Source organism: Triticum urartu, chromosome 1A (genome assembly GCF_056163025.1).
Source record: "Triticum urartu cultivar PI428250 chromosome 1A, HENAU_Tu73, whole genome shotgun sequence".
NCBI classification, from domain to species: Eukaryota; Viridiplantae; Streptophyta; class Magnoliopsida; order Poales; family Poaceae; genus Triticum; species Triticum urartu.
The window spans coordinates 357,471,318-357,487,331 of NC_141873.1; the positions used below are offsets into that span (position 1 = coordinate 357,471,318).

Sequence of the window (16,014 nt, forward strand, 5' to 3'; positions counted from 1 at the left end):
CGTACCGCAAAACGGAGGAAACGGCCTTGTGTTCCACCGGCCACGTTCGAAACGGGATCCTGTTCAACGGGAGGGGTCTGGCGTACCGCAAAACGGAGGAAACAGACCTCCTACGGTCGAAATGGGGTCATGTTGATCGAGGGGCTGTGGCGTACCGCAAAATGGGACTCCACGGGATATTGTTTATCTCCACCATCGACCCCCTCCAGCCTCCACGGGTTACTGTTCATCCAGCCCTCCACGGGGTCGTCCTGTTCATCCAGCCCTCCACGGGGTCCTGTTCATCCAGCCCCAACTGGCTCGATCGAACGGGGTCCTGTTTATCTAGAGGCAACACCACGGGGTCCTGTTCATCCACCCCCACCGGGAACTGTTCATCCAACCCCCCCCCCCCCAGCAACACTCGTTGTTCATCCAGAGGCAGCATCGATCGTCTTCAGTTAGCAGCAATAGCGAAGGAATTGCTCAATCGGGTTCAGTTAACAGCCATCGATCGATCGCTCGGGTTCAGTAACGCGTAGCCTGCAGTGCAATCGCTCGGGTTCAGTAGGCGAACGCCTCGCTCGGGTTCAGTTAGAGCCCAATGCCTCGCACCCATGCGCGTGTGTATACGAGAGAAACGCGCAAACCTCCATGCATCGCTCGGCCCCGACCACCCACCGTAACCGGGAACACCCCGATATTTTCCTCGCCCTCGCTTCTACCATGGTTTTTTCCGTCATGGATGGCCCAAAGAATGTCATGCAGCTGCGTCTCCGGCCCGCCCAGGATGAAAAGCCTATTTTCTGTCATGATTTTTGTCATAGAAGTAGGAGCCCACCACATCTATGATGATACCGGGTTTTGTAACAATTATCGTCATAGAAGTGTCATAAGTATGATAGAAAAAAATTCGTCGGCCCAAAATGTCACGGATGTGTCTTTTTTTTGTAGTGACTGGTTCGGGCCACCGTTGTGTTGTAATACCCTAGTTCAGTGTGGTGTGGTAGATTGCCTCTTGGGCTATGGATGAACAGTTACAAGGGAAGAACAGCCTCCTGAGGAGAGGTGTTCTTGTGTTTGGTGAGCTTGTGTGGTTCAGGATGATCTGGATCATCTCCCCGTTATGGTGGTGGCTAGTCCTATTTATAGAGGCCCTGGTCCTCTCCCCAAATATTTAGTAGGAAGTGATTCCACAACAGCCAAATTCGAAGGGAGGCAACTAGTACAAGTTATCCTGACAAAAGTAGTCTTCGCCTGCCAAAGGCTCTGGTGGTGACGCCATCTTGGGCTCCAAGGTGACATCCATCCTGCCGTCCTGCTGGTCTTGGTCTTGTTGCACCAATATGGAAACCTTTGCCTGATGCCTCGGGACTCCTCGCCTGCGCTTGCCCCTTTAGCACCAAAGAGGAAACGAGGACACTGTGCATGCTGGAGCCCGCCTGGTCTTGATCGTCATGGCTTGCGTCATTGGAAGCTCGCGAGGTTCGCCTTGCCTTGATTTCTCCGCCCCTCGCGAGCCATCCAGGTGAGGCCGCCCCTAAGGAGGTCTTGCATCGTCCGCCTCGCGAGGGTCTTGGGTGTTTGCTCGTGAAGATGGGCCCTATGGGGCCGCTAGAGGAGCCACGTTGTGGGCCGCAGGCAGGCAAGTCTGGGACCCCCATTCCCAAAACATCGACAGTAGCCCCCGGGCCCAAGGCACACTCGGGCTTGGCTTCAAGGCGAAGCCAAAGGGCAAGTGCGAAGCGCCGCGGGCCCCAACAGCCTGCGGCCTTGGTCGAAGCATGGCGACTGATTGGACGTGGGCGTCTCCGCTTCCCCATGCAACCTCGGCAACTGCCCGACTTGACAAAAGACTGGCACGGGCTACGCTCGTCTGCATTGCTTTCCTCCGCCTTGCTCCAGATCCCCTTTCTCTCCCCTTGCTTCCGAAACCTCCAGATCTGCTCTGATCTCCTTCCAAGCTTCCGTCCAATGGCACCCCAAAAGACCAAGGTTGACTCGTCACCCGCTTGGTACGAGCCAGCCCTGGAGGCGCCCAATGTCTCGGCGAAAAACCTTGTTGTCACGCAGCTGCTGACGGCGGGGGAGAACAATGAGAAGGAGGAGACCGCGCTCCGGGCAGGCTCCGCCATGCCCGAAGCTCCGAAGAGCTCCTTCTAACCCTTCTTCACGGACAGCATCGCCGCTGGCCTCGTTCCCCCTTCTCCGACTTCTTCTATGCGGTCCTCCGACACTACGGGTTACAGGCACTTCATCTCCATCCCAACTCTGTTCTTCTCTTGTCCATCTTTGCCTTCTACTGCGAGGCGTACGTTAGGGTGATGCCATCTGTGGCATTGCTGCGCCACTTCTTCTACCTCTGGATCAACGAAGGCCATACCATGGGGTACGCCAAGTTCATCACAGCCGACAAGGCCAACGCGATTTCGAAGACCGGGAAGAAGGCCTATGGCTTCAGGAGCAAGTGGGTTATGATGGATGCCAAGTGTGTCCACCCATGGCTGAAGCTACCGACGGGGATGCCCTGGCCTGATGAGGGCTGGTCCTGCGTGAAGCTTACCGACGAGCGGGCTAAGCTGGTGCTGGAGAAGATGAACGCCGACCTAAGGCTGGGCAGCGTGAAGGCGGCGAAATTGACGGGGGCCATGCTCCTGAAGGAATTCTTGGAGCAGCGGGTGGATCCTCTCCAAGCGCGCACGCGCCCCCAATGGACGCTTGTGGATGGAGAAGACAAGCTCCGCTTTATCTTGAAGACCTTGTCCGACGAGGAGGTGGCCGTGGCCCTCTGTCTCCTGGTCGGAGACGACCAAGAGTATCCGCCAAATCCCCACGCTCCCTTGTTCCTCCGGAAGGACCGGGCACAGGTCGTGGCCGCAATGCCCACCTTTGACGGGCGTGGCCTGGTGCCGCCGGTGCCTTCTGGGGTCCCTATGGCGACGGCGATAGTGGACGTATCTTCTCGTGAGTACCGCAGGGGCGGAGAGGAGGAGGACGAGGAGGAGGACGAGGAGCGCGACCTAGTGATGACCCACAAGTATAGGGGATCTATCGTAGTCCTTTCGATAAGTAAGAGTGTCGAATCCAACGAGGAGCAGAAGCAAATGATAAGTGGTTTCCAGCAAGGTATTCTCTGCAAGTACTGAAATAAGTGGTAACAGATAGTTTGGTGATAGGATAATTTGTAACGAGCAACAAGTAACAAAAGTAAATAAAGAGCAGCAAGGTGGCCCAATCCTTTTTGTAGCAAAGGACAAGCCTAGACAAACTCTTATATGATGTAAAGCGCTCCCGAGGACACATGGGAATATCGTCAAGCTAGGTTTCATCATGTTCATATGATTCGCGTTCGGTACTTTGATAATTTGGTATGTGGGTGGACCGGTGCTTGGGTACTGTCCTTACTTGGACAAGCATCCCACTTATGATTAACCTCTATTACAAGCATCCGCAACTACAACAAAAGTATTAAGGTAAACCTAACCATAGCATGAAACATATGGATCCAAATCAGCCCCTTACGAAGCAACACATAAACTAGGGTTTAAGCTTCTGTCACTCTAGCAACCCATCATCTACTTATTACTTCCCAATGCCTTCCTCTAGGCCCAAATAATGGTGAAGTGTTATGTAGTCGACGTTCGCATAACACCACTAGAGGAGAGACAACATACATCTCATCAAAATATCGAATGAATACCAAATTCACATGACTACTAATAGCAAGACTTCTCCCATGTCCTCAGGAACAAACGTAACTACTCACAAAGCATAATCATGTTCATAATCAGAGGGGTATTAATATGCATATAGGATTTGAACATATGATCTTCCACCAAATAAACCAACTAGCATCAACTACAAGGAGTAATTAACACTACTAGCAAACCTACTAGTACCAATCCCGGACTTGGAGACAAGAATTGGATACCAGAGATGAACTAGGGTTTGAGAGGAGATGGTGCTGGCGAAGCTGTTGATGGAGATTGCCCTCTCCCGATGAGAGGAGCGTTGGTGATGATGATGGCGATGATTTCCCCCTCCCGGAGGGAAGTTTCCCTGGCAGAACAGCTCTCCGGAGCCCTAGATTGGATCCGCCAAGGTTCCGCCTCATGGCGACGGAGTTTCGTCCGAGGAGATGGCTTATGATTTTTCCTCATCGAAAGACTTCATATAGCAGAAGATGGCCATCGGAGGGCCACCAGGGGGCCCACAAGGTAGGGGGGCGCGCCCAGGGGGGTAGGGCGCGCCCCCACCCTATTGTGCTTGCCAAAGGATAAAATGTAAAAAGGAAGGGTGAAGATCACCATGACTCTTATGTAAGGTGGGAGATAAAAGTAAAAGATAGGCCCTTCGCAGAGGGAAGCAGAGGTTGTCATGCACTTTTATGGTTGGATGCACAAAATCTTAATGCGAAAGAACGTCACTTTATATTGCCACTTGTGATATGGACCTTTATTATGCAGTCTGTCGCTTTTATTTCTTCCATATCACACGATCGTATAAAGCTTATTTTCTCCCACACTAATAAGTCATACATATTTAGAGAGCAATTTTTATTGCTTGCACCGATGACAACTTACTTGGAGGATCTTACTCAATCCATAGGTAGGTATGGTGGACTCTCATGGAAAAACTGTTTTATGGGTATTTGGAAGCACAAGTAGTATCTCTACTTGGTGCGATGAATTTGGCTAGCATGAGGGGGGAAGGCAAGCTCAACCATGTTGGATGATCCATGACAATATAATTTATCTCAGATGTAAGAAAACATAACCCATTACGTTGTCTTCCTTGTCCAACGTCAACTCTTTAGCATGTCATATTTTAATGAGTGCTCACAATTATAAAAGATGTCCAAGATAGTGTATTTATATGTGAAGACCTCTCTTTCTTTATTACTTCCTATTAATTGCAACGATGACCAAAACTATGTTTGTCAACTCTCAACAACTTGTATTCATCATACTTTTTCTATGTGAGCTCATTACTCTCCATAAGATCCATATGATCTCTTTGTTTCCTTTTTTATTTATTTCTCTTTTCTTTTATTCACTTAGGATCATGGCAAAATAATCAAGCCCTTGACTCAACACTAATCTTTATTATATATAGCTCACGGACTCGATTACATAGAGGGATCATAAACCAAAACTCAAAACTAGATCATGCCATAAACTTTATTCTACTAGATCAAGATATTACCAAAAGGATCGAACTAAGAAAAACAGTAAAGATAAAAGTGATGGTGATACGATACCGGGGCACAGCCCCAAGCTTGGTAGTTGCCAAGGGGAGTGCCCATACTAGATACTCAATTCTTCTTTGTTGGTGGAGAAGGTGATGGTTTTGTTGATGGCGTAGGTTTCTTCCTTAATTTATGCTTGAGGACAGAGTTTTGGTCCCTTAGGTCATCGATCTCCTACTCCAGGCTCAGTATCTTTTTGCATAGTTCCTGCTTGTTTTCCTGCAAGAGGCGGGAAGGGATAAACTCCATCGTAGGTTTCTTTACTCTATCCGGGAGGCTTGACCTTTTGAACTCCACATGCATGTCCCCAGGTTGAGGTAATGGGACTTCATCTTCTTCTGAGCTCGTTTCCTCCCTTCCCTTGGTTTCATAGTCCTCTTCTTCTTCCGTAGTCCAACCACAATGCTCCACATCCCCATAGACCTTAGGATCTGCAAGGTAATCAGCCACATAGCTTTCTCCTTCCGAATCCTAGGACGACATGTTGCTCTAATCTGCAGCCGGACAGCTCGAAACAAAACCAGAGAATATTGGCATGATACAGGAGTCAAAACCTTTGGGAGATTATATAATGAATTTTTACCGACCAAATTACGTGTCGTGTAAGAAACAGAGTCCGGAGAGAGCACGAGGTGCCCACGAGGTAGGGGGCGCGCCCAATAGGGTAGGGCGCACCCTCCACCCTCGTGGAGGCCTCGTGTCCTTCCTGGACTGCTTCTTATTTTTCTATTTTTCTAAATATTCCAAAACGGAGAAATATTGCCTTAAAAATTGTTTTGGAGTCGGTTTACTTACCGTACCACATACCTATTCCTTTTCGAAGTCTGAAATGTTCAGGAAAGTGTCCCTTGTGTATTCCTCCACGGTTACGGTTTCAATAACATTGGTTTCAACATTTATGGGATTACCTGAGATATAATGTTTGATTCTTTGACCGTTCACCACCTTCGGGTTTGTGCCTTCGAAGTTGTTGATTTTTATGGCACCGGAAGAATAGACCTCCTCGATAACGTAAGGACCTTCCCATTTAGAGAGAAGTTTTCCTGAAAAAAAATCTTAAACGAGAGTTGTATAGCAATACATAATCACCTACATTAAACCCATGCTTTTGTATCCTTTTATCATGCCATCTTTTATCTTTTTCTTTAAACAACTTGGCATTTTCGTACGCTTGGGTTCTCCATTCATCGAGTGAGCTAATATCAAATAACCTCTTCTCACCGGCAAGTTTAAAATCATAATTGAGCTCTTTAATAGCCCAATATGCCTTGTGTTCTAGTTAGAGAGGTAAGTGACATGCTTTTCCATAAACCATTTTATACGGAGACATGCCCATAGGATTTTTATATGCAGTTCTATAGGCCCATAATGCATCATCAAGTTTCTTGGACAAATTCTTTCTAGATCTATTAACAGTCTTTTGCAAAATTAATTTGAGTTCTCTATTGCTCAATTCTACTTGAACACTAGACTGTGGGTGATAAGGAGATGCAATTCTATGATTAACATCATATTTAGCAAGCATTTTACGGAAAGCACCATGAATAAAATGTGAACCACCATCAGTCATTAAATATCTAGGGACTCCAAATATTGGAAAAACAACTTCTTTAAGCATTTTAATAGAAGTTGTAATAGCTTCTACCCACTTAGTAACGTAATCAACAGCAACTAAAATATGTGTATAACCATTAGAGGCAGGAAAAGGTCCCATATAGTCAAAGCCCCAAACATCAAATGGTTCATAACGAGTGAATAGTTCATAGGAATTTCTTGATGTCTACTAATATTACCAATTCTTTGACATTCATCACAAGATAAGACAAACTTACAGGCATCCTTGAAGAGAGTATGCCAATAAAAACCAGATTGCAATACCTTGTGTGCAGTTCTATCTCTAGCGTGGTGTCCTCCATAAGCTTCGGAGTGACACTTGCGTAGGATCTGTTCCTGTTCATGCTCAGGTACACAATGTCTAATAACACCATCTACTCCTTCTTTATAAAGATGTGGGTCATCCCAAAAGTAATGTCTCAAATCATAGAAGAACTTTTTCTTTTGCTGGTATGTGAAACTAGGTGGTAAGAATTTGGCAACAATGTAATTAGCATAATCAGCATACCATGGAGCAGTATGAGAAGAATTTATGACATTTAATTGCTCATCAGGAAAGCTATCATCAATAGGTAGTGGGTCATCAAGCACATTTTCTAACCTAGACAAGTTGTCCGCAACGGGGTTCTCAGCTCTCTTTCTATCAACAATATGTAAATCAAATTCTTGTAGCAAGAGAACCCATCTAATAAGTCTAGGTTTAGCATCTTTCTTTTCCATAAGATATTTAATAGCAGCATGATCAGTGTGAATAGTTACTTTAGAATCAACAATATAAGGTCTGAACTTATCACAAGCAAATACAACTGCTAAGAATTCTATTTCAGTAGTAGCATAATTTCTTTGAGCATTGTCTAGGGTTTTACTAGCATATTGAATAACATTTAATTTCTTATCAACTCTTTGCCCTAGAACATCACCTACAGCATAATCACTAGCATCACACATAATTTCAAAGGGTAAATTCCAATCAGGTGACTGAACAATAGGTGCAGAGATCAATGCTTTCTTAAGTATTTCAAATGCTTCTACACAATCATTATCAAAGACAAATGGTATATATTTTTGTAATAAATTAGTCAGAGGCCGAGAAATTTTTGAGAAGTCCTTAATGAACCTCCTATAAAATCCGGCGTGTCCAAGGAAACTTCTTATACCTTTGATGTCCTTGGGGCATGGCATCTTTTCAATAGCATCAACCTTGGCTTTATCAACTTCAATACCTCTTTCAGAAACTTTATGCCCCAAGACAATACCTTCATTAACCATAAAGTGGCACTTTTCCCAATTCAAGACAAGATTAGTTTCTTCACATCTTTGCAAAACTCGATCAAGGTTGCTCAAGCAATCATCAAAAGAAGATCCATAGACGGAGAAATCATCCATGAAAACCTCACAAATCTTTTCACAAAAGTCAGAGAATATAGCCATCATGCATCTTTGAAAGGTAGCAGGTGCATTACATAAACCAAAAGGCATATGTCTATAAACAAAAGTACCAAAAGGGCAAGTAAAAGTAGTCTTTGATTGATCCTTGGCTGAAACGGGTATTTGAGAGAAACCAGAATAACCATCTAGAAAGCAAAAATGTGTATGTTTGGATAATCTTTCTAGCATTTGATCGATAAAAGGTAAGGGGTAATGATCCTTTTTAGTGGCCTTATTTAATTTGCGGAAATCAATTACCATCCTATAACCTATAATAATTCTTTGAGGAATCAATTCATCTTTGTCATTAGGAACGACAGTAATACCTCCCTTCTTAGGGACACAATGGATAGGACTTACCCACTGACTATCAGCAACGGGATAGATTATACCTTCCTCAACGAGCTTTAGTATTTCCTTTCTCACCACTTCTTTCATTTTAGGATTCAGCCGTCGTTGATGATCACGAACTGGTTTAGCATCTTCTTCCAAATTTATTTTATGTTGACATAGAGTGGGATAATGCCCTTAAGATCATCAAGAGTATACCCAATAGTAGCACAGTGTTTCTTTAGAGTTTTCAATAATCTCTCTTCCTCATGCTCTGAAAGGTTAGCACTAATAATAACAGGATATATATTTTTCTCATCAAGATAAGCATATTTAAGAGTATCAGGCAACGGTTTAAGCTCAAACACGGGATCACCCTTGGGTGGAGGAGGATCCCCTAGGATTTCAACAGGAAAATTTTCCTTACCAAATTCCACCTACCAAAGGCACTTCACTCCCCGGCGATGGCGCCAGAAAAGAGTCTTGATGACCCACAAGTATAGGGGATCTATCGTAGTCCTTTCGATAAGTAAGAGTGTCGAACCCAACGAGGAGCAGAAGGAAATGATAATCGGTTTCCAGCAAGGTATTCTCTGCAAGTACTAAAATAAGTGGTAACAGATAGTTTTGTGATAGGATAATTTGTAACGAGCAACAAGTAACAAAAGTAAATAAACTGCAGCAAGGTGGCCCAATCCTTTTTGTAGCAAAGGACAAGCCTGGACAAACTCTTATATGATGTAAAGCGCTCCCGAGGACACATGGGAATATCGTCAAGCTAGGTTTCATCACGTTCATATGATTCACGTTCGGTACTTTGATAATTTGGTATGTGGGTGGACCGGTGCTTGGGTACTGTCCTTACTTGGACAAGCATCCCACTTATGATTAACCTCTATTGCAAGCATCCGCGACTACAACAAAAATATTAAGGTAAACCTAACCATAGCATGAAACATATGGATCCAAATCAGCCCCTTACGAAGCAACGCATAAACTAGGGTTTAAGCTTCTGTCACTCTAGCAACCCATCATCTACTTATTACTTCCCAATGCCTTCCTCTAGGCCCAAATAATGGTGAAGTGTTATGTAGTCGACGTTCACATAACACCACTAGAGGAGAGACAACATACATCTCATCAAAATATTGAACGAATACCAAATTCACATGACTACTAATAGCAAGACTTCTCCCATGTCCTCATGAACAAACGTAACTACTCACAAAGCATAATCATGTTCATAATCAGAGGGGTATTAATATGCATATAGGATCTGAACATATGATCTTCCACCAAATAAACCAACTAGCATCAACTACAAGGAGTAATTAACACTACTAGCAACCTACTAGTACCAATCCCGGACTTGGAGACAAGAATTGGATACAAGAGATGAACTAGGGTTTGAGAGGAGATGGTGCTAGTGAAGATGTTGATGGAAATTGCCCTCTCTCGATGAGAGGAGCGTTGGTGATGATGATGGCGATGATTTCCCCCTCCCGGAGGGAGGTTTCCCCGGCAGAACAGCTCTGCCGGAGCCCTAGATTGGATCCGCCAAGGTTCCGCCTCGTGGCGGCGGAGTTTCGTCCGAGGAGATGGCTTATGATTTTTCCTCATCAAAAGACTTCATATAGCAGAAGATGGCCATCGGAGGGCCACCAGGGGGCCCATGAGGTAGGGGGGCGCGCCCCCCACCCTCGTGGGCAGGGTGACCCCCCTGGTGAACTTCTTGCGCTCAGTATTTTTTATATATTCTGAAAACGTCTTCCATGAAGTTTCAGGACTTTTGGAGCTATGCAGAACAGGTCTCTAATATTTGCTCCTTTTCCAGCCCAGAATCCCAGCTGCCGACATTCTCCCTCTTTATGTAAACCTTGTAAAATAAGAGAGAATAGGCATAAGTATTGTGACATAATGTGTAATAACAGCTCATAATGCAATAAATATCGATATAAAAGCATGATGCAAAATGGACGTATCAACTCCCCCAAGCTTAGACCTCGCTTGTCCTCAAGCGAAAGCCGAAATCGAAAAACATGTCCACATGTTTAGAGATAGAGGTGTCGATAAAAGTAAAATACGGACATGAGGGCATCATGATCATTCTTAGAACAGCAACTTACATAATTCTTGTCATATGATTTCTTATGCTAGAGTAATAATTCAATCACAATTTCAAGTATGAATCGTAAACTTCATTGAAAACTAACAAACTATAATCTCAGTCATTGGAGCAATTGCAATTTATCATAACATATGAAAGAGTCAATATATAAGAGCTTTTCAACAAGTCCACATACTCAACTATCATATAGTCTTTCACAATTGCTGACACTCACGCAATACTTATGGGTATGGAGTTGTAATCGGACACAGAGAAAGATAGGGGCTTATAGTTTTGCCTCCCAACGTTTTACCTCAAGGGTGATGTCAACAATAATAGTTCATGAAAACTCACATCCAATTAGCCATATATACCAGGATCTTTCCAGCATATTGTGCTTGCCAAAGGATAAAATGTAAAAAGGAAGGGTGAAGATCACCATGACTCTTATGTAAGGTGGGAGATAAAAGTAAACGATAGGCCCTTCGCAGAGGGAAGAAGAGGTTGTCATGCGCTTTTATGGTTGGATGCACAAAATCTTAATGCGAAAGAACGTCACTTTATATTGCCACTTGTGATATGGACCTTTATTATGCAGTCTGTCGCTTTTATTTCTTCCATATCACACGATCGTATAAAGCTTATTTTCTCCCACACTAATAAGTCATACATATTTAGAGAGCAATTTTTATTGCTTGCACCGATGACAACTTACTTGGAGGATCTTACTCAATCCATAGGTAGGTATGGTGGACTCTCATGGCAAAACTGTTTTATGGGTATTTGGAAGCACAAGTAGTATCTCTACTTAGTGCGATGAATTTGGCTAGCATGAGGGGGAAAGGCAAGCTCAACCATGTTGGATGATCCATGACAATATAATTTATCTCAGATGTAAGAAAACATAACCCATTACGTTGTCTTCCTTGTCCAACGTCAACTCTTTAGCATGTCATATTAATGAGTGCTCACAATCATAAAAGATGTCCAAGATAGTATATTTATATGTGAAGACCTCTCTTTCTTTATTACTTCCTATTAATTGCAACGATGACCAAAACTATGTTTGTCAACTCTCAACAACTTTTATTCATCATACTTTTTCTATGTGAGCTCATTACTCTCCATAAGATCCATATGATCTCTTTGTTTCCTTTTTTATTTATTTCTCTTTTCTTTTATTCACTTAGGATCATGGAAAAAATAATCAAGCCCTTGACTCAACACTAATCTTTATTATATATAGCTCACGGACTCGATTACAGAAGGGTCTGGTGGAGGCCCTGATGCAGAAGTTTCGCGCCTTCGCCCCCGCGTCTTCGACCGGCGGTACAGGTGAAGGCGACGCCACCCAGGAGGGGGCGCCTCTTGCGGGCGCCGGCGGTGTCCAGGGATGAATTGCTTGCAGCTCCTTTCCTGTTTAAACTCCTGCAGCATGTACTGTGCCTCGTGGAGGCGTTTAAGCTTGTGTTTGATACTCGGAGAACACTAGGTCTTGTAATATTTGCTTTGGGATTTTGCGATTTCCTTCCCATTTCCTTTACGTTCTACGTCGGTAGAGCCCGACCCCGCTCATACCTCAGCCGCCATTGGGCCGACCGGATCACCAGGACGGATCATGGAGTGAGGGGCTATGTGGTCAGTTAGGCTCCTGAGTCGCGATGCTCAGGAGTCCCCCTTGACATGCAAACAGCTTGTGGAAAGGAGGTGCAAGGGTAGGTCTAGTGTTCTACGCAGGGCCCGACCCCGCGCATACCTCAGCCGCCATTGGCCGACCGGATCACCAGGACAGACCAAGGATTGAGGGGCTACGTGGTCAGTTAGGCTCCGGAGTCGCGATGCTCATGAGTCCCCCTTGACGTTCAAACGACCTTCGTACCTTAGCTCCGCTTGGGAGGGCGCGTGATGATCAGGTCCGAGGGACCTGGCGGGGTGGCGTACGCTTGGGTGTGACCCGAGCGCAGCCCTCGTGCCAACTCCCTCGCACGACTCTCCCGAGGGGAGGTGTTGCGATGAGGCCAGACACCGAGCCCGAAGGCTCCCTGAGGTTGGTACGGCCGTGAGGCCGCCCTCAGTTGTTTATCACCAGGACGGACCATGGTGCTTCCGCACTTGCACGGGCATAGCCGCTCCTCGGCAGTGTCGACTGCCAGCACGGAGCATGGTGCTTCCACTGGTACGTGGGAGGGTACTCCCTACTGTGGAGAGCCCCCGGGGCGTGTGTAGCCCCGCCTTGACACGTGGCTTGCACGGCAGGGCTGGAGGAGGTGTATCTAGGCACTCGTGAGCCAGCACGGGACTCGCGAGGCCCTACCTCAAGGCGAGTTGAGCCTGGTCTTGATTCTTGATGGCTATGGCGGTCCTGCGAGATGGTTAGACAACCCGCGCCGAAAGGATTTCCTGAGGCTATCGCACGAGAAGGCCAAGCACCAACGACCCCAGGAGGTGACGTGAACGGGGTCGGCCCGCCAGACAAAGCTCAGCCGTTGGATTTATCGACGCTGCAGGGACGGGCCCGAGCACAGACGCCGTGCCTAGCCTTCTTATGCGAAGGATCCTGAAGAAAGACAATCGGCACGCGGCTCCCTTGGTGGGTGATAATCAAGTAGGTGATAACCATAGATGGATTATGCATGAGAAGCAAACTGGCTCAGGTAAACACAGGAACGATATATGCCACTGGGTCGAACCCGAGCGGCCTGGGGATGATGCTGCCCGAGGGGCACTCCCAGCAGAGTGAACTGAAGATGCAAGTAGATACATGCCGCAGGGACGGACCCACGCGGCCTGGGGATGATGCAGCCCAGGGGGCGCTCCTAGCTAAATGAATTTGGAAAGATGTCACCTAGTTTGGTTGCCGGAGGGGTGTTGGGGTAGTTGAAGACGCATAGCGAAGAAGTCGCCCCTCACGAGCCGCCGGGGCCCCAAGCCTTGGGAGGCTCTGGAGGCTCGAGCGGCCTCCGGAGGACCGTCTCCATCTCCGCCAAGACTGCATGATGTCTGTCCTTCTGACCAGCCATGACGCTCCGCAGGTTGCATTGGAAGGCAGCAGCCACGCTCGACAGGCCGAACGGCATGCGAACGTAGTTGTGAGGTGGACCCTCGCAGCGTCCAATACGCGAAGGTCAGAAGCGCTCCTGAGATGTGGACCGGTTGAGCCCTGGGATGTCGATGCAGACGCGCAGCTCACCACCCTCGCCTGGGTGGGGAGCAACGCCAGGTGGGCGGCGGTCGCCGCGTATTGCTCTTGCTTCCTGAAGCTCCTGAGATGCCTTGTCAATGAACTTCTGGGCGCCAGGCGCTCTTGCCTGGCGCCCTCCTGAGGGAAACGTGCCGCGAAGCACGCCTCCTCGTGGTGCCCGAGCGCCTCCCTCGTGATGCTGGCCAGGTCTGAGGCCCTCTCCAGAAGAGAGCCCCCGAGCCCTTCCCGAGGTTGGCGCCGGGCGCGCCTCCCTATGCGAGGGAGAGAGGCTCCCCAGGCGTGGGCGTAGATCCTGAAGTGGTGCCGCTGGAGGTGCCGCTCCCTTGAGGCCCCGCGTGGAGCAGCTGCTTCTTCTTGGGGTTGGCCTCAGGAGAGTACTGCGCTGCATTGCTGTCGGGGTCTTCGAGTGATGCAGCTTGGAAGGCACGCTCAAGGGAGCACACCACGTCTCTTTCTTCGTAGGGTATGGTGATGATTCCGTCGCTTCCGCGCATCTTGAGGACGTTGTAGCCATGGTGGGCGACTGCCATGAATTTGGCCAGCGCTGGGTACCCGAGGATGGCATTGTACGGCAGACAGATGTGGGCGACGTCGAAGTCGATGAGCTCGGAGTGGTAGTTGTCGCGTTGACCAAAGGTGACAGGGAGACGAACTTGCCCTATCGGGGTGGTAGAGCCGTCAGTCACTCCTGAGAAAGGCTTGGTAGGCTGGAGTTGATCGTATGGCACTTGAAGGCTGTCGAAAGTCTCGACGGACAGGACATTAAGCCCTGCGCCACCGTCGATGAGGGTCTTGGTGACTTGGACATTGCTGATGATGGGTGAACAGAGCATCGAGAGAACGTCGGCTGTTACCGCGCACTTGAGATGGTCTACCGAGCTAAAGGTGATGGCGTACTAGGACCATCTGAGCGGGCGTGTGGCCTCGAGCTTGGGGAGGATTGTGTTCACCTCACGATCAAACTGCTTGAAGACTCATTGAGAGGCTGGGGCTTGAGCTCCGCCCAAGATGCAGGCGATAGCTCGCGGCTCTTGGAAGCCCCCGGCCCCCTTGTCCTGTTGATGGTCATCATTCCATCTTGGCGGCGGCAGCGGAGGGAGACCAGGGTTGCCCCGAGGACGGTCCTCACAAGACTGGTCCCTCCAGGCGTCCTCACAAGGTTGGTCCTGCCAACGATCCTCGTGAGGTTGGTCGCGCCACTCCTGGCGGGGCCCACGGTCGTCCCAACGTCCTCCACCACGTCCACCTCCTTGGCCGTAGCCCCGGTCGTTGCGCTCGAGGCGTCGACCGAAGCATCCATCTCGAATGGCCCTGAGCTCTTGACAGTCATTAGTGTTGTGCGTGCGCACGTTGTGGAAGGCTCAGAACATGTGGCTGCCCTTGGACGACTCGGGAAGATCTCGGCCGCTCTTGGTGTCTGGTTCCGCTGCGAGCACGGCCACTCCTTTGCGCTTCACGTCCTTAGCCTTGGCCTTCTCCCCCTCTGGATTCGCAGCAGGGAGCTCGAGGAGGGAGAGGCGCCCCTGCTCAGCTCTTGCACACTTGGTCGCGATGTTGAACAACTCCAAGGTCGTGCACAACTCTTCATGGATGGCGAGCTCCTCCTTCATCTTGATGTCGAGGACGCTATCGGAGAACGCTGAGATGATGGCCTTGTCCGTTACCTTGGGGATCTTGATTCGCGTGCTGTTGAAGCGTTGGATGTATTTCTGCAGGGTTTCTCCTGGTTGTTGCTTGATGTGGCGCAGGTCACCCGCGACCGGAGGGCGGTCGCGAGTGCCCTGGAAGTTGGCGATGAAGCGGTCGCGCTTCTCGTCCCAGGAGGAAATCGAGCATAGGGGCAGGTTCAGGAGCCATGAGCGGGCGTCGTCCTTGAGAGCCATGGGAAACAAGTTCGCCATGACCTTTTCGTCGTCGTTGGCCGCTTCGATGCTCAGCTCGTAGAGCTACAGAAACTCCGCAGGGTCGGGGGTGCCGTCGTAGCGAGGAGGCACATCTGGCTTGAACTTGCCCGGCCAGACGACGCTACGCAACTCAGGAGTGAAGGCGCGGCAGCCCGCCGTGGTCACCGCGGCCCGTCATGGAGGCAGAGCTTGGTCGTGGTGC

General features: G+C 48.3%; 1 protein-coding gene across 1 annotated transcript in view; it reads left to right on the forward strand.

Annotated features, from left to right (window-relative positions):
- LOC147991221 (uncharacterized) overlaps positions 1 to 2,142 on the forward strand; it is a 131,793-nt gene extending 129,651 nt beyond the window's left edge. Inside the window, exon 3 of the mRNA XM_087538575.1 lies at positions 1,944 to 2,142. Within this exon, the coding sequence (XP_087394701.1) occupies positions 1,944 to 2,142 (199 nt within the window). The remainder of the gene's footprint in view (positions 1 to 1,943) is intronic.
- Positions 2,143 to 16,014: the final 13,872 nt, after the last annotated feature.